The 19020-nt window shown below is 38.8% G+C and overlaps 1 protein-coding gene across 1 annotated transcript in view; it reads left to right on the forward strand.

Annotated features, from left to right (window-relative positions):
• Positions 1-19020, forward strand: part of PPP3R1 (protein phosphatase 3 regulatory subunit B, alpha) — a 39623-nt gene that overhangs the window by 14926 nt on the left and 5677 nt on the right. Inside the window, exons 2-3 of the mRNA XM_064647607.1 lie at positions 9920-9959; positions 18528-18704. Of these exons, the coding sequence (XP_064503677.1) occupies positions 9920-9959; positions 18528-18704 (217 nt within the window). The remainder of the gene's footprint in view (positions 1-9919; positions 9960-18527; positions 18705-19020) is intronic.

A 19020-nucleotide genomic window follows, 5' to 3' on the forward strand; every position in this document is an offset into this window, starting at 1 on the left:
AACACATTTAAAACTTGAAATCTTCTCCTTTTTAAGGTAAGTTAAAAGAAGCTGTGTTTAATTTTGTTTTTTTTTCCAGCAGTGCCCTTTTTTGACTACAAAATGCTTGTAGCCTTCCTTGATGTTTGCTGTTGATTAGCATTCAGGTGAGGTATTGAGTTAGAATATTAACAACAGCTGTAAGAACTTTTGTACTTCAATAGTTTTCACTTTTGAGTTAAGATCATACATAACAACTGAGCACTGATACAAGTTAAGTGGTTTTTCAGAACTCTAATAAACTTTACAAGAGATGTAACTGAAAGTGTTGGGCAAAAAGTTATCAGGGGTAAATTTTCAAGGGATAATGATCACACTCATCTGCAGGTACAGGGGAGAACACAGTTTATCCTGTAGGCTCCAGAATGGAGATTGTATTCAAACACGAAGGTGGAACGGAAGAGTGGATTGGCAGTCTTATGTCACTGGTATTAAACAGCTAAGTGGAATTGTAACGGAGATGGTGAGGGGTTGTGGATGTATCATGCTAGAAAGTTGTATCCTCTTGAAAACTGTGCCTGCCAGAAAATGGAAAATTCCTCTACCTCTTCAAAGGAAACCTTGATTGGACAATAATGTGTTAACTAATTACAATGTTTGTTTTTAATCCCAAATGAAACTGGTATGTTTTTTCCAACTCTTTTAGATGATTTTTTTTGTTCAAAGAGAAAAGATTATTAGACTCCTAGAGCATTTGACACTTCAGTTATTACATTTTCTGGGCCATTAAAAACGTACTTCTCGGTTTTTCAACTCCTATGGGATCAAGGTTTGGCTAACGTTTGTGTATGTGAAGAAAAAAGTAGAGGAGAACAGGTTAGCAATCCCTTGGCAAATTAAGATTTGAAAAATTACATTTTTGTGTTAAGGTGCAGGAATTAGATGATGGCAGTTTTCAGTTTCTCTGTATTTGACACTCTTGGTTTAGAATCTTCAACATAGGGAGCTTCAAAGATGGGGCTATAGCTGAGTCAGATAAGTCAAATCATTACTGAAATTTCTAAATGAAATAAAGGAACCTTCCTGCAACCTTTTTTCCTCATGCCCTATGTTTTTTTCCAGTTACCAGTCATAATTGATACATAATAGCCAATATGTCCCAAAACCACTTGGAATAACTTAAAAGCAAGTTCAAAGGGGTTTTTTTTGTTTGTTTTGGTTTTTTTTTTCCTTTGTGTGTGTGGGGTTTTTTGTGTGCTTTTTTTTTTTTTTTTTATTTATTTAGGGTGCATCCTAAAGCTTGGTGACTGTTGAATTCTTTATCTCTGTATAGCCAGGGACCTCTTAACAGCTCAAAGGAAGGTACAAAATAATCATCGAATCATTAAGGTTGGCAAAGCTGTCCAAGATCATCAAGTCCAGCCTTTGAGTGAATCCCACCATGCCCACTAATCCATATTGCAAGATACCGCAAAGTGCCACATCCGTTCGCTTTTTTGAACACTTTCCAGGACAGTGACTCCACCACGTCCCTGGGGAGCCTGTTCCAATGTTTAACCACTCTTTCAGTGAAGAAATTGTTCCTGTTACCTGACTTGGGCCTCCCCTGTGCAACTTGAGGCTGTTTCCCCTATCCCTGGTTGCCTGGGAGAAAAGACTGACCCCCACCTGGCTACAACCTCCTTTCCAGGGGTTGTGTAGAGAGTGATAAGGTCATCCCTGAGCCTCCTTTTCTTCAGGCTAAACAACTCCAGCTCCCTCAAGTGCTCCTCATAGGATTTGTGCTCCATACCCTTCACTAGCTTTGTTGCCCTTCTCTGAACTCGCTCCAGCATCTCGATGCCCTTCTTGAAGTGAGGGGCCCAAAAGTGAGCACAGGATTGCTCGGCGCAGCCTCACCAGTGCTGAGTACAGGTGACAATCACTGCCCTAGTCCCACTGGCCACACCGTTTTTGATACAGGCCAGGATGCCATTGGCCTTTTTTGGCCTCCTGGGCTCATGTTCAGCCACTGTTGACCAGCACCCCCAGGTTCTTTTTCTCTGGGCCACTTTCCAGCCACTCTGCCCCCAGCCTGGAGCGCTGTGTGGAGTTGTTGTGACACAAGTGCAGGGCCCACCTGGCACTTTGCCTTATTGAACCTCACACCATTGGCCCATTGCTCCAGCCTGTCCAGATGCCTCTGCAGAACCTTCCTACCTTCCAGCAGATTGACACTGCCACCCTACTCAGTTTAGTCTGCAAACTGAGGGTGCACTCAATCTTTTCATCCGGATCAGTCACAAAGATATTAAATAGGACCTGCCCCAAAACTGATCCCCAGGGAACACCACTAGTGATCAGCCTTCAGCTGCATGTGACTCCATTCCCCATCACTCTCTGGAGTCGGCCATCCAGACAGTTTTTTACCCAGTGAAGAGTGCACCCATGAGCAGGCAGTGCTTCCAAGAGAACTGGGGAAACAGTGTCAAAGGCTTTGTCTGAAGTCCAGGTAAACAACACCCACAGCCTTTTCCTCATCCACCAGGTGAGTCAGCCTGTCATAGGAAGAGGTGAGGCCGGTCAAGCAGGACCTGCCTGTCATGAACCCCTGCTGACTGGGCCTGATTCCCCTGGTTGTCCTGCATGCACGGTGTCATTGCACCCAAGATAATCTAAGTATCAAGATTTAAGGTCACTGCATAAATTTCATAGTTTGTTCTTGTTGCTATATCTTGTCTTCAGTGACCCAGGAGAAAATAACTATAATCCACTGCTACAATGTACACCTTGTTGCTGGTTGATTAAAGAATTAAAGAAACAAATGGTGGATACTCTTTCATCAAAATGCTGTTCATTCCTTTGTAAGCAGACCATTGCAAGATTTATTTGGTAAAGACCATATTCTGTATTTCTTTTATGACCCAATGCCATTCTGTGAATTCAATATATGATGGAAGTTCTAGCTGTTGGAGTTGTGTTAATAATAAAAATCAGTGATTTTAATAGTAGTTTTTACTCAAAGAAGTGCAGAGGAGCACAGCTCTTTCGTAAAGAAATGCCCGAATCCTTTACTGTCACACTTGTGGTCTGTGCTGCTTGCCTGGTACCATTACTGCTGCTCTTTGTTTTTCTTCCTTGTCTTTTCTTTCCTTATTTATTTACTTTTCTTTAATCCCTTAGTTTTCTGTATAACCTACAAGAATTCCTTGCTTGTTTTTATCCAGTTTAATTCAGTCTGTTGCACGTGTCTGCAACTGAATGTTCACACCAAAGAGTAACAAGGTGTCCAGATTTGACAGTCTAGTGCCAGAAACTATTTTGGACTTTTGGACAGTCAAGTTGGTGGCTATAAAATGTCATGGGATTCTTCCACAGCTTTGGTTGCAGCAATTAATGGAGTATAAGCAGAGCTGAAGTGGTGAACATTGTGTAGTTGTGGAGACTCGATAAATTGTCATCTGAGTTGGATTCAGCTTGTAAGCCTTGCCTCTTAAACTGCTGTCATGCTATCCCTGCTTCAGGGTGAATGGATTTGTTGGTGACCTGGAAATATAATGTAAGACTGGCAAGTGTAGTACAGCATACTGCTAGGAGATATTTAATTTTGGAACTTACTGAATGTGAGGTGGGTGTCAGGCATTTTTATCTATTTCTTTAATTCTTTTTTTAGGTCATGAACTTAGAAATTTAGAAACTAGGCTGAGAATTTGGGGTCAACAATGAAACTGTTGCTGCTCTTAAGTTGCTTGGAACTTCCACAGGCATTCTAATGTTATACTCTCTCATTTCTTGGCTTCACTTAATTCTTTTGCATCACAATATTTTAACATTTGTATGATCGTAAGAAACTGAGAGGTGGACTTATTTTCTTTGTATTTGAGTAGAAGTCTTGTGCTGGAGAGCTGCTAATTCCAAGGAGGAAGTGTTTGGGAGAGTTGCTCTCTCTGTGCCTGAATGCTTCTATGCAGAGTACCTAGTACCTAGTAGTTGCTTTGCATAAAACAATATAGAAGTCACCAAGTTGTTTTAATGTTACTTTCTAAATTTTGGCAGTTTGCACTATTATCAGCTCTTATATTAAGTCCAGTCTTGTTTTTGGGTAACTGTTGGAATATCTCAGTTCTTAGCACATTTCTGTAGTGTCTGTAATAAAAAGCCTAAAGGGTGACTTAATTACTCCATGTCAGACACAAATGCCAAGTTCCCTACTGATCTTATCAATGACATCTCCTTTACAAGTTTCCTTTTGTAATGTATAAATTGGATATTCCTGTTAAATAACTGGAAGATAATCAGTGACATGTTTTTCTTGATTCACAGACTCCTCTTGGGCTGACACAACTTCTCTGTATTGGGTAGTTTGTTTGAGTGTGGGTTTTTTTTTCTTCTAATTAGATTTAACAAAAGAAGGCCAAGTATAAGTATATTAATACTGCTTCTGAACAGGGTAGATAAGTGTTTTTCTTGCTGGTTTTTCCACTCAAATCTTATTCTTGCTTTTCTTGTTTTAAACTGTATTTCTTGTGGTGTCTACAGAAACTTTGGGTATGTCTTTCATCTGTGCTTTGGTAAACTCCTTTTAGGCTTTAATTGTTCTGGTAAGTCACATATGAAATGTATAAATTACAGTAGGTGAGATCTTGCACATTTTTGTGACCAACATTAATTCAGAAATTCTAATAATAAAGTGTCTTAAAGCCTCCTGGGCTTTGTGTGAAATTCATTTTAAACCAGTGTGGATGCATCTCTGGATCTGTCTGTGACATGCTCTATTCATGCAAAAGTGTTGTAGAGCTTGTTAACATATATCATCCTTTCTAGTTTGCCAACTTGCCTGCTGTTTGTTGATGAAGGATACAGTGCCAGCCTCTGACAGCCAAAGCTCTACTAACACATTAAACAATGATCATTTAAAAAAAACCCAAAACCAAACTCTTCACCAAGCTGGCAGTTCCTCATTGTTAAAGCTTTGTGAAAATGGCAATACATGGAAAATGAGCTCATAGGAGGACGAGAAGGAGGAAGAATTCTCTGCAACAGGTAATTTTCATCAATCATTAATTTTGGTGGTATGGGAAAGAATGAGAAAAGATGGGGAAGCATTTGGTGTGTTTGTGGAACAGGGAGAAGGGTCTTATGCATAGGCTCTTCTTAAATATTGACTGCCAGCTTCTTCCATCTCTTCTTAACACTTCCATTCTCTTCTAGTTGTAGAAGTGGATGATGGAAACCAGCTTTTTGTGTAACTTGAGAGTTGAGCTGATTATCTTGATAATACCCCCAGCTGACATGGCTTGGTTAACTGCTTCACTTGCCCCCTGTAGTTTCTTATTTGTGATAACAAAGATAATTAGTAAGGTAGAAGGTGTAGGAGCAGATGCACAAAGCACAACATACAAGAGTTGCTGACACCCCATGAGATGCTCCTGCACCAAATACACAAATGCAGAAACATCTGGTGCAGAGGTGTGACAAGGCAGTTTGCATGTTTAAGGCCATTTACAAGGATGAGCTATGTCACTGCAGAAAGTAAATCTTGGACAGCTACTGTACATGTACTCAACAGATTAAAGACCACTCTTACCCCTTGTTGAATTAATTCATTGTCTGGCTGTGGAAACAAATAGGAATCTTTGAAACAATGTAACTTTTTAAGCTGTCCAGGAGTTAATTTTCATTTGTAGTCACTCGCAAACCCCCACTGGAGAACTAAATTTGAGATTAGTCCTAAGGTGACATTGTGGCTTGCTGGCATTCAAACACAATTTCTGCTTATATAAAAGCAGAAAACTAATTAAAGACTGACACTGTAAGTCTCTGAACTACTGACCAAAAGATGTGCATCATGCACAAAAGTAACATACAATCAAACAGACCTAGAAACAGTGTTCTACTAATGTGTGCTGAAGAAGTGCTTTGCAGTGGCATGTCTTACTGTGTACAAGCTGTTCTGTATAAGCAGCTTCAGCTAAGAATTGAGACTCTGTTGCTAATTTTGCTAATTGCTAATTTCCTCTTTTATTTTCTATCCACAGATCATGTCTTTCACTAAGAGGAAACTTGTCAAGATAATTGCCCTTAACTATCATACCTTGGAGGAGCACGTACAAAACTGATCTTAAGAAGAGAGAGTGTTTCATATTTGAAATAACTGCCAGGGAAAGAAAAATCAAGAAACACATTTTTGAGGATAAACTACAGAAGAAATAAAGACTTAAGTCTGTTAAGAGGCTATCTTTAATCAGTCAAAAGGCACAGCTGGTGAAAGGAGAAAAGAGTACTCAGTTGAGAAGAAAATTGCAAGGAACACTTTTGTTCTTAAAGGAGCACAATACGTGTCATGTAGACTTCTGAACTACTTTAGTGATGTGTTCTGACTTCTCTCGGGGAAACAGGTGTTCCTGCAGTATTCAGAACTGGGTCAGCCTTCTGTTAGTAAGTTCTGGCCTGTTCCTTGATCTGTGTTTATTTCTGTCTACAAGTTGTGATTTTGTGGCTGTTTAAGCAGGAATAACTCATAGGGCTCAAACAGCATGCAAGAAAATTGCAAGATTATTCTAAAAGGATAAGGCTGTTCAAAGTATCTGTAGTGTTCCATCCCCTTGTTCTAATGGGGCAGGTGGAGAGAAGAGCAGCAGTCTGGTGGTGATGCCCAGATGCCGCTGAGGAAGGCGTGTTTTACACTAGGCGTAGGTGCCGAGTAAATCTCTTGTGGAGTGTTGACTCTGTAAAAGCTGCATTTCTTCAACGAACCATGTGTCACTCATTTCTAAATGTGCTGATATGCTGTATAGGAGAGGATAATCTCACTTTGTGTGAGGTATACTAAATGTATCTGGTAGGAAACACTAATATTATAATGAGGTTTTAAAACTGACGATCTTATGGGTTGTATCAGAACCTTGTTACTCTTGTATAAATCAACTACTTTATCAGAGATAAAATGACATCTTCGGACATTTTACAGTGGCTTTTGTCTTTATAAATGAGTATCATTATCTGAAAACTATAAATAAAGTTTCAGTGCAGTGTTATTTTACTGAATAAGGTGTATAATTATGGTTATGTTTTGCAGTAACTGTCAAATTCTGTTAGTGCGTCTAATCACTGTGGTATTTTTCAGCATTCTTTAGAATGCCGTCTCATCCTAGTGTTAAACTTGGGTAATTCTTTTTATTAAAACTGTTCAGATGAAAATGTGTACCTGGTTTCTTTCCCTTTTCTTAAAGGGCTCTTTAGGTACTTGATGAAGTCTTGTAGCTGTGCTTCCCTCCCTGCTTTCATACCATGTTAATGTGGTTATAGCTCTAACCTTCCATTTTACTTATTCCCTACTACTCTTAAACAATTCTTTTTTCTTAAGCAACAAAGTGCTCAGCCTACTTAGTGCTTGTGTTTCAGGGCTTCTGTCTCATGTGTACACAGACTGATTGTATTTGGGGACAAGTGACCTTCTTGTACAGGTGCTCAGAATATGATGAAAAATTCCTGCCCCCAAGACTAAATAATTCATCATCATCTCTGAAGATCAAGGCTTTGGTATAGAGCAACACCTTTGTGTTTGTCCGGGTCACAGCTGTGCAAACAGGAATCTTGGCATGAATAGCTCAGATATCTGCACCAAAAAAACCTGCAACCAGCAGCTTTTTAAGTTTTAGTAGACTTCTGGATCCTCTTGTCAAGATGAAAATTCAGCACATCAGTGCCAGGTAACTACTTTTTAAAATACTTTAAGTACTATATGGCAAATATGGAATAATAATGTAATTTTTACATTGTCACTTACTAGATTTTTCTGCTTTTTTAGGTATCCAAGATCCAGCCCTGGATAGGTAAGTATTCTTAACACTTTTTTTTAGCAGTAACTTATTTCACAGAAAAGCTAAGCTGAAGTTTATTTCACTTTTTTCTCTGCTCTCCAAATATTTTTTAGACTACTCCATTTACATAACTTGATTATGGCTTAGCATGTGCATCTAGATGCATAGTGAGGCTCCTTATAAATGTTACACTTAGTTCATGAACTGAAAATGATTCCCTTTTTTTTCATTTTTTCCTGCTCAGTTTTCAAAAGCATTTTATGTTTCTTTAGGCAGATTGATTGATTACTAGAAATTAACTTTTCCCAACACCTGAACAAGGATGTAAATGCCCAGAACAGTCTTCTAATGTAATTATGATTGTTTATTTGTGTGCATGTGCATAAATGCACTGGTTTTAATTCAACTTTCTCCTTTAATTTGCAGCCTTCCAGTCTGGTGTTTTTCTTGCCTCTTCATGACCTCGTGTCTTGAGCAGCCTAGCTGGATCCCCTGGTTCCTGTTTCTTTTTGTTTCAAAATTCTGCTTTTCCCCCGTTTTAAATCCCCTACCCTTTCATATTCATATACAGACACTTGCCTTTTGCTGTCTGTTTTGGTCTTTGCTGTTTTTCCTGAGACTTTGGTTGGGTTCCATCCAAGATTTTCCATGTGACACTGTTCTCCTGGATTCCCTGCAGAATACCTCAGTCATGCTTCTGAATTTTTAGGGACCTGATGGTCCTCATCTACGTTTCTTATTCTGCTACTTTGTCTTGCTCTGAGTAGGCATTGGGGAAGAAGTTAAGGCTATATCTGTTACTGCTCTTCTTATAAAGGAAATGCATGAACTTTTTTAAAGAAGCTACAGAGCTTGTGGATTGTGGGGGATAAGCAAAGTGAAAGTGTACTGGAGGTAAAAAAAATGCTAACCCCCTCCCCCCCCAGCAACACATCTCCTCTCAGACATGTTTAGATTCACGAGATGTTTGTTCTGCCCCTCTCTGACCTAATTAGGAAATGCAGCCTCATGCTTCCAGGCTAAATGTAGTTCTTCCTTTTTTTTCCTCTTCTGTCAAGTAATCTCTATTTCTGTTCTTCAATTTTGTATTATTTTGATGAGCAAGTGCTCAGCTGTGGAATCCCTTGTGCCCTACACTGTGAGAGAATCACTGCTGAATAGAACGTGTCTTAGACTCATCTGAAATATGTTTTGTTTTCTTGTGTAAAACACTCCCTTAAAAAGATTTTTTTTTGAAATGGTTATGAATCCCTTCAGTTATCTGGTCACTCCCTTGCTAATGGTTTCAAACAAGTCATTAAGTATGTGTGTATTGTGATCTCTGGCTCGAAGTGAACCATTTGGGGGAAAACAGCAACTTTTAGTGTCTTTTGGCGTTCATGTGTCGGCAGTTCATGTTGATTTCAGTGTGTGCAAATTTCAAGTGTTGGTACTCTCAAAGTTTTAATTTTTTGTGCTATTGCTGCGTTGTAGTTTAGCAAGGATTAAAAATCGTAGTTTGACTTTCCATTCGGCTACAAAACAGGAACATATTAACATAGTACATTACAAAAATAATTAAATGTAAAGCAGTCATGTCGGAATTTCTGGTCATGTAAAACACCTCTTTTGCTTCGTTCTTCCTGTGTGAATCCTTTTTGGGGGGAATGGGCATGTGGCTCAGGGGAAAAAATATACTACACTTTTCTTCTGGTAATTGAGTAAGATTTGTCATCGGAATTCATAAGGACATGTCTGTTTTTATGTAGAAAATAAAATAGTAAAGCAGGCTTTGTCACATTTTGAAATTAAATATTTTTAAGTTCAAAAGTAGCATTTGCTCAGTATATAAATGTTTGGTTTTTTGAGTTTAGAATATGGGATTGAAGTTCTTACTGTAATTGTGTGCACTGACATTTTCATGGGAATTCTCATCTGGGAGATCTCTCAATGGTTTCATATTTCTTTGTATGTTTTGGTAACATAGATCTATCCAAATAAAACACTGTCCATGGTTGGTGGGTCTAAAAGATATATCTTTTAAGAACAATGTAACTTGTATTGCCCGAGACCTTTACGGTGCTGAAACTTTAAATAGTTCCTCAGAGCTAATTTGGGAATAATTGCAACTTTGTTCTGTTTTTCTTGTTGTGTTTCAGGGAAATGAGGCAAGCTACCCCTTGGAAATGTGCTCACACTGTAAGTTTTTTTTGCTTGCTAACATTGTAATGTTAGATGGAGATGGATATGTACAGCTGTCATGTATGTTATGCAGTTTATTTACTAACTGAAAGAGTAAAAGGGTTAAAGATACCTTTGGAAATGATACAGCTTTTGCTGTTTCATTGTAAACTCAAAAATCAGTCCATCTTTAAAATAAAAATCACTTAAAGTGTTTTTTTTTGGTTGTTTTTTTTTGTTGTTTAGTTTTGTTTGGTTTTTGTTTGTTTGTTTTGCTTTTTGGTTTTTTTTGTTTTGTTTTTTTTTTTCCCATTAGAATATGAAACAAACTTCTGATAGTTCTGATGTCTGTAGGGTGAAGTGTTATAACTGGTAATTTCAACCCCTGGGGCTTTTCCATCAGTCCTGGTGCCAGTTCCTCAGAGATGCGGAGCAGCTCGTGTTGCAGTCAGTACTGTGTTAGCAGTGAAGTATGTTGTAGGGTGCCTAAACTGGCTTTGTGCCCTGAGAGGAGAGAGAGGTTGAGACTAAAAGAGCAGTTTTTTCCTGTGTATGCTTGCAGCCAGGCAGGTGGGTGAGAAGCCACTTAGTGTTACTTGCTTTTGGCCACGTGAGAATAAAAGTTCATTGCTCCCTCTCAAGGGGTTTAGTCTACCCTGTAAAAATAACAAAGTATTTCTTGCCTAAGGCTGACCAAAGAAAGGGTTGTCTTGTGAAATGTCCCTGTGGTGTTGTGCTAAGGGCACCTATTCTTAGCTGCTTTTTCTTCAGCCCTAAAACATGTGTAGACCTGTGTATGCATCTTATTGGACCACTTGATAAAATTCCTCATCTTGGGTGAATCGGATTTTGTTTTTAAACAGGGAAATTCAAGATAGGGACTGTTTCCTAGATTGGTTTCACAGTGTTCGTCATAACTGACCTCAAACCATTACATGAAATAAATAATCACTGGGGAATCTTTGTCTAAATACATTTTTTCAGAGAAAGGAGGCTTTAGCTGGTAATTTGTGAGTCCTCTATGCCTAATACATATAATTTGAGTCATCAGTTTGTAAACACTTGAGAATCTTTGTCCACAGCAGTGCATGGCTGTGATATGCTCCCAGTATTACTATTTTGTTAAATATGGATATGTGATTGGAGTTTCATTTTTGATGAAGACTTCTGTAATGTTTTCATATGTATCAATCTTAGATTACTGCTCCATTGGTTTCTGAAGAGGGTTTTTTTTTTCAGCTAGTCATGTCTCTATCAGAGTTCTAAGTAGTGTGTTGCCATCATTAACTTCTGATTCTAGACCAAGCTGTATTTGTTGGTAGCAACTGGCAGCCTAAAGGTTTATTACTGAGCTTGTTTACCTCTATTTATTGCAGAAAAAGTGAGGATTTTTGCATTATATCTGTGGTTAAAATGTGTGTTGAGTATATGGTTGTTTAGATCATGGGAGAAATCAGAAATGTATTTATGCTGTTTGCATGGTGGCATTGGTTTGTAACCTCTGCCTGGTGGTGCACTTGCTGCTTTGGTGTCTTATTTTATAAGAATAATTTTGTGTTTAAATTACATGAAGCAAATTCAGGATACCACGCAGAGGATGCACACCGTTGAATAGTCAAGTATATTCTTTATCCTTTTATTTTTAAAACATTAGTTCTTTTCAGTGGGTGAATTAGTGTTGTTGGATTCCTTAACATGGTTTATTTTTGTGTCTCTGCTGTGCCATGTCCCAGAAATTACTAAAAACCTAGTGCCGTTTGACATGGTGAAAATTTGATGTTAAATTTGATGTCAAATTATCCACAAGCAAATTTTATCATAACAAAAAAGATGTGGAGAAAACTACTTTGTAGTAGAGTAAAAAATACTTCACAGTATAGTATTTTTTGTATAAACACTATATTGTAGTGTGGTTTGATTTTTAGGGTGAGGAGACTAGTATCTCTTTTCTAACTTAGGAAATTGTAAATGACACATCTGAAGTCATGAAAAGGATTAGGCCAGCTGTGTGTAAGCATATACAAGACAAGTGGTTGAATGTGTTCTCAAGGGCGTCATCTTTTTGAAATCCGATCTCCAAGACTGAAATGGCTGACTTGGTTGCTGCTCTGAAACGTTATATTCGTGAATCAGATGAGACTGTAGATAGGGGTGAGAGTTTTGCTGAAGGTCTGTTTTATTTTGAGATCTCTGCAATCCATTCTTATGAGAAGAAATTAACCTGGAAACATTTAAAATTTATTTCAGAACATGTTTTATTTACAAAAAATATTTCCCCCAACACCTTAGCAATATTCTTGTTTATAATGATCTCATGTTTGAAGAATACGTGGAAATTGGGCTCTCTGTGACCACACTCTGGTCTGGTTTTTGTTAGTTAAAACTTTGAGCCAGTATTTTAAGAGTATCTGAAAAATCAGCTTTTTAAATAGAGGTTTAAACATTTAGGTAAACACTTAGATTCTAGAAGTGCTCAACACCTCCTTCCTAAGAGATGTACAGCCTTTCCAATAGGGTCTGAAGCCTTTGCAGATGACTCTGTGTGTGTTGTGTACTCTGCAGCAAAAGATGCACCGTGTTTCTTAATACATAAACAGTTATCCTGTTAAAGCATCACTTGAATGCAGTTGATTTCAGAGGTCTGTATTTTTATGGATGCCCCATCCCCTGGAAGTGTTCAAGGCCAGGCTGGATGGGGCTCTGAGCAACCATGGCAGGGGAGTTGGAACTAGAGGATCTTTAAGGTGCTTTCCAACCCAAACCATTTTATAATTCCGTGATTTTTAAGGTATCCTTTACTTTTGACTCTCACATTAATAGGAAGCTAGTTTTCTACCTTTACGTTGACTAGAAAAAATATCATTAAATTTTTCTTTCAGACTACATTCTTCAACATAGAGCACACTGAAATTGGCTTTTAATGAAGCTTTTTGAGTTGCTGCTTGAATGGTTTTTAGAATCCTATCTGAGCATCAGTTATGTGCATAGCAATTTGAAACAATTATTTTAAAACATAACAGATCATCCTCTGCTGTTGTGTTGGGGGAAGGAGTGGGGTACTCAGTGTAGACCAGCATATTAGAAAGTGAACAACTGGGGGATAAAACTCCTGCACTAAAGTGGGAGTTAGGCAGAACACTTGCATGTAGTTTCTTGGAAGCACTGGAGTCCTTACATTTTAACCTGATTCATCACATTTTTAGATGTATGCAAATGAATTCAAGATACGAAGCAGGTGTTGGCTCTAGAATTTTAATACTTGGATGAAAGAGGAATGAATCTTTTGAAATTACCAATAGCTCTTTAGCAAAAATTTCTTAAAACTGGAAGTGTTTAACCCTCCCACACACCCCTTTTGTTAATTTACAAGGTGAAGGAAACTCAGAATTGATTAGAAAAAAAACATAAACAATTCCGTGTGTTTTAAAACAGTGAATAATTTAATGTTTCAACAGGGCTACCAGCAAGGCCTTTTAAAGAAAACCACTTAGCAGCTATTATTTCCAGCCACGTGTTAAGTTTGTGAGCTCAGGCATCAGTGCCGAGCTGATGGGATACTGTCCCATTCCACGGAAAAGCGTAGGAAGCACAGAGCCAAGTGTCAGCTGGTGAGCACAGCACAAAAAAGGCCAACTCGAGTGGGAGGGAGGGGAGCACTCACTGCGGCCAGAGCTCGGGGCAGCTCCGACCTCGGGGATGAGTCACCGGCAAACTCTGCCTCAAACAATGTAAACGAAGCTTGATCCTCCTCATTCTGCTCCGTGGTGTTATCGCCCCTTTTACCCAACCACGGGTTTGGACTGCCTTGGATTTCCCTAGTGTTTTCATCTCTGTCCTGTTCTCCTGAGCTTGTCTTGTGAAATTCTGTCTGCTACTGCCACCATCAGTCCTTCCAGCTCAGAAACCTTCCCTGGATCTGAACTATGTCGTGCATTTCCAGCAGAGCTTGAGGGTGTTTGTGTGGGCACTGGGTTCTCTGCAAGGAGCCTGCAGAGAAGAAGGAAAGTCTATTTTGTTCATACACTGGAAATTTAATTCAGTGCTCTGTTCTTCGGTGAGAGCTATGTGGAATTTTAAGCAAGTCTGTTGATAAATACCAAAGAAAAAGAGGTCTTGTAAAAAGAGGCACATCCATCATAGATGAAGACTCTTGTATATATGCGCATTCTGGGAGATAATCTCAACAAAAAATGAAGAGGATATTATTGAAATCTGCTGGTATACATAAATTTATACTGTTTTCCTTTTAAAAAGCCAAAGGAGAACAAAGAAACAAACACTAAATCCCAGAAATCCTACATAGTTTTTAGGTAAATTCAGCCTAAGCAGGGGGAGTCAGCAGAAATAAAGGCTGTGAACTGAAGGAAGAATAGACAGAAACTATGCAAATTTAAGTCATGTTGTACTGTAATGCATTCATCCCTTATTTTATATTCATATTCTTTCATTTCTTTAAGCTGTTTTATGAAGACAAAGATACTACTGAAATACAATTTTTTTTTCAAGTGTATAAGCTTTTTAAAATTCAGCTTGTGGAAAGGATTTAACAGTAGGTGAGGTGCTTGCAATATATTTAAGGAAAATAATTAAATTCTGATACGAAATCCTCAGGCAGTCAGTTATGAAACACTGCATCTGCAGATGTTTATCCATATATGTTCATTATGAACAGAGGTTTTTATGCTCACGAACTATTAAAGAAATTTTTCCTATTCCTGTAATTACTTTGCTTTTTCATTATTTCCTCCTCCAAGTACTGTCATCCGTGGTGTGTCATTTGCCAGAGACAAAACATTGGAAGAGTTTGCTGTTTGGTCAGCTTTTGGCAGAGATACTAATTTTTTCAGTACTGCTCTTTGACTTGTTTTTTTCCCCCTCCCCAAGAGTAGAACCTCTCTCAGTAGAACCTCTCCAGTGCAGGCAAACCCTTTGCTTGAACGTTTCAAGGTTTGGAATGAGAAATTTATAATCCCCTTTCCAGTAGAAACTGCTGCTAAATATCTATACTTGGACTGTGTGTCACAGTTGAACTGGTACAAGCTATGAAATTGGATGTGTGTATATGTGGACAAAGAGTAATTAACATTTTCAAAGTATCAGGACTCTTTACTTTCCTAATTTAGGCAACTGTTGCTTTGTTAGTTCAGCAGAACATTAAACATTCTTGAGAAATATTCTTACATGCCTCTCCAACCTCTTCCCCTTCTCGTCATCTGATTCTTATCTTTATCATCTGTGATCTTGAAGGCCCTGACTGCAGTCTTTAGAACAAAAAAATAAATCCGTATTTTATCTGCTTTTAAGTGTTGCTGGTTCTTAAATTTAAGTACCTGGCTAATTGCAAATGCAAGGCTGGTTAACCCAGCAGTGGTTCTTGTGCCCTGCAGATGTTGGCAGAGATTGTCCGAGTAGCATTGATTGTTATCATTGCGTGTGTCGGATCAGTTTCTGAATGTCCAAATAAAATGTTCTTTTTTAAAATTCATATTGGTAGGTCCTGCTAGAGATAACGTTAGCTCAAGATAAAATACCTTCCTGACAACAGTTCGTTTTCTTAGCACATCTTGTGGGGGAGATCTTGTGATGGCAGAGTTGGTCTTGTCTATCTTTTGTGCCAGCTCATGCCAATTTAAACTGTAGCAGTGTTCGAGTGACTTGTATGTTTGATAATTAGCTCCACTTCGTAGCAGGACATTGACAGAACTCTGGGTCTCACTTTGAGTCTTTGCTTATATATTTGTGAGGAAAAATAGCATGGACTTGAGCTCCCAAAGCAGGAAATATAACTGGTGTTGTGAAATAAAACTTGCTTTAATGCTGCTTCTGGGTTGTGAGAAAATGATGCAATCTAATGACTGCTAGTCTGCAGCCCTGCCTCAGGCAGCTGCTTCTTTACATCCTGATTTGTAAAAATATCATTGCTGTGTTTTGATGTTTAGGATTTTTTTCAGTGTAATTTAGAAATGTTTCAGAACTTGCAGTTTATTAACTCATTTGCTTTTGTGACAAGGGGGAAAGGATCCAGCTGTGTTAATGCTTCTGTCATTTTTCTGCATTGTGACTTTGTGAAATTGAAGAACAATGAAGTATTTCAGGTTGCTTAGGAGGCTTTAGCACTGACTGAAATGGAAAGATTTAGTCTTTCTATTAATATTGGAAGTGAGATTCCACTGATTTGGTAGGAGGATGACAGTGCATTATATACACCATAGGCACTACTACCAGTTTGCTGTTTAGTTTTTTTAAAATGAAGTAATATAGGTATAAATTATATTTATTCATACACTCATTTTACATTGGAAAATGTGCTTACAAATGTAGTGTAACAAGCCACCCTTGATATTTTTATGCTTTTGCAAGTGCTTGTGCTATGAGGATTTTTTTAGGATATCAACTCTTCCTATGGGAGTTGCAAGCCTGGAGCAGAGCTTGCAGTAAGATTGGTTCTCCCTTTCACAGCTTGACAAGGTGCTGGCTTTGCATAAAACTGGGATAGGTCCCCTAACTGTCCAGTGGCAGGACTGGGAGTGAGGGTGGATAGAGCCTACCAGTGCCAAGATTGACTCCATTTAGTTTCAGGAGTTTGAGGAAGAATGGAAACAAAGGAGTTTCTGTGAGCAGAAGCAAAAGTTGGCAAATACCTTCAGTGTATCTGCGAGAGGAAGCATTTTGTGCTGTTGGAACTCCTAAAATTGCCAGTGGAACTCTGCTTTGCCACTCCCTTTTAATACTGCCTTCTGTTAGTCACATGATTATGTTCTACATGCAGGTCACCATGTGGTGCTCCAGCTCCTCCCGTGTGATCCGGAGGGTTCCTGTGTAGCTGAGCAATGTGCTTTTGCCCCTGCAGTGTTGTGCTGCTCAGGGCACACCTTCAGTCATGTTCGAGGCTTCTGAGCAAACTGGGGCTACAAGGGAAGTTTCACTGCAGTTGAGAGGTTAATTAATTGAAATAGCACACTGGGAACTGAGGAAAGCAGGTGATGTTTAGTCTTATTTTTATAGCCCTAGAGGCAGAATCAGATCTGTCACTTGCTGGCACAGCAAAGGGAAGATTGTTCTGGGACTATCGACCCTTTTTTGCCCTCTGCCTCTGCAGTTGCAAGCCTGACTTGACTGCAGAATGTCAGAATTTACTACTCAGGCAAAATAAGTCTTGACAGAAAATCATGTGCTTCTGGACTTGGTGTGCTCTCTGCCTTTCATTCTGCAGTAGTGCAGTTGAGAGGATCTCTGGATTTGCATCTCATTCGTTTTAGACAAGGATATCAAGGAATTGAAATGAAGCTGGTTACTGTTTTGGTCTTTGAATCGGCTGCGGTTTCCAAACATCCAGCTCTGCATCTTGGCTGACCTTATGTAGAAAGACTCAGAGCTGTTTGGCTTTATGCAAAAGCCTAAGAAGGTATTAATGTGACGTGAAGTGGATCAGGTGGTGGTATGTGCCTTGTAGAAGTGAAGATACAATTTTTGTTACTATTGGACCAAAAACACTAAATGGAGCTAAGAAATATTGAGGAGGCCGCTCATATTAGGGAGAAAATTGGTCGGGGGAGTTTGCCAGCCTGGAGTTCTGTGAGGTGTGTTTGCTGTGGTTTGCTGTGTGCTGGTCTCTTCCTAGGGCTTCCTAAGGACCTCAGTTCCTCCTTCATAGCCAAACATGGTGAGCAACAGCTGAACTAACTTGAGTCTCATAAATCAAGCTGCTGATAGGATATTTTCAGGTTGTTATGGGTAAAGTTTTTCAAGCTTTTCAGCAGCAGCAAAGTACAAGATTGGTTTTGGTTGTTTTTACGGATTCACAAATTTAGTGTATCCCTGGCAAAATCAGACGTGTAGAGTACTGGGTGTATGGTTGAACTGAGATTCTCCATAAATTTGAAGAGGATAGATGAAGAGGTAGTGCTGCAGAACCTGAATTTACTTTAATTTCTGAGACAAAAAAATAACTGTATGCAGGTCATGGCTGCAGGTGTATCTGTTTCCTGTTTAAGATGGAGAGAAAAAAATATCTTAGGCCAGTCAGAGGGATATTTTGAGTAGGTGAGTCAACTGGTCAACAGTGGGAATGTGTTAGCGAGCTCAACTTATCACATAACCCAGGAAATCTCACATTTGCTGTGCTGAAGAAGCACTGGTTTTGCCTAATAAGTTGAATATAATTGTCTTTCTAACATCTTATGTTAGTCTAGTGTAAAGGTAATGCTAGCTCCTTCAGAGAATACTCATTCTCTTCTTTAATTTCTTCTGTTATTTGTAAGAGCTGTCTGATTAAGAACTTGCTAAGCATCCTAAATCCTTCAAAATGTTGTGTCAGCATGTGGTATTCAGTGAGTCACAGGGCTAACTGTATTATGGCTGGTGCAGGGAGGAAAAAAGGTAAGGCTTATTTAAAATAAAATGGTAAGGCTTGTGTTTGTCTTCAGAATTTTATGTTATCTTTACTGCCTTCCATGAGAGTGTTTAATAGCTGTAATAAAGTAGGAGAAAATCTTGTAGGAAAGCAATGAAACATGTGTTGTGTTTAACTGCTAAGGTTTACTGAAGCCTTTCTGAGAATAAGTGTGGGGTTGTTTTTCGTTTCAGTTGATGCTGATGAGATAAAACGACTAGGAAAGAGGTTTAAGAAGCTTGATTTGGACAACTCTGGTTCTCTGAGCGTGGAAGAGTTCATGTCTTTACCTGAATTGCAACAGAACCCGTTAGTACAGCGAGTAATAGATATATTTGACACGGATGGCAATGGAGAAGTGGACTTCAAAGGTAAGGCACAGTGCTCTGTGACAGGGGGTGGCACTTTAGCAGAACCTCCTGGAGCTTCAGAACACTCCAGTTTTTCTTCAGCTGAGAAAGGAGGGGTGAAGAAAACTTATTAATCAAAATAAGGTGCTAATTCCTAGTGGAACTAAATACCAGTAAAACTAGTTTCTCTGGTGCATTAGGGCACTCCTGAATGAACTGCTTGAAAGAGCAGATTGTATAGTAATAGCTTTCAAGGTCATGCTGATTTAGGGCTACTCATTAAATATCTCTTAAAGTGCTTTAGTTCAGACTCTTAATTGTGATGCTATCTGAAAAA

This window comes from Pseudopipra pipra, chromosome 3, assembly GCF_036250125.1.
Source record: "Pseudopipra pipra isolate bDixPip1 chromosome 3, bDixPip1.hap1, whole genome shotgun sequence".
NCBI classification, from domain to species: Eukaryota; Metazoa; Chordata; class Aves; order Passeriformes; family Pipridae; genus Pseudopipra; species Pseudopipra pipra.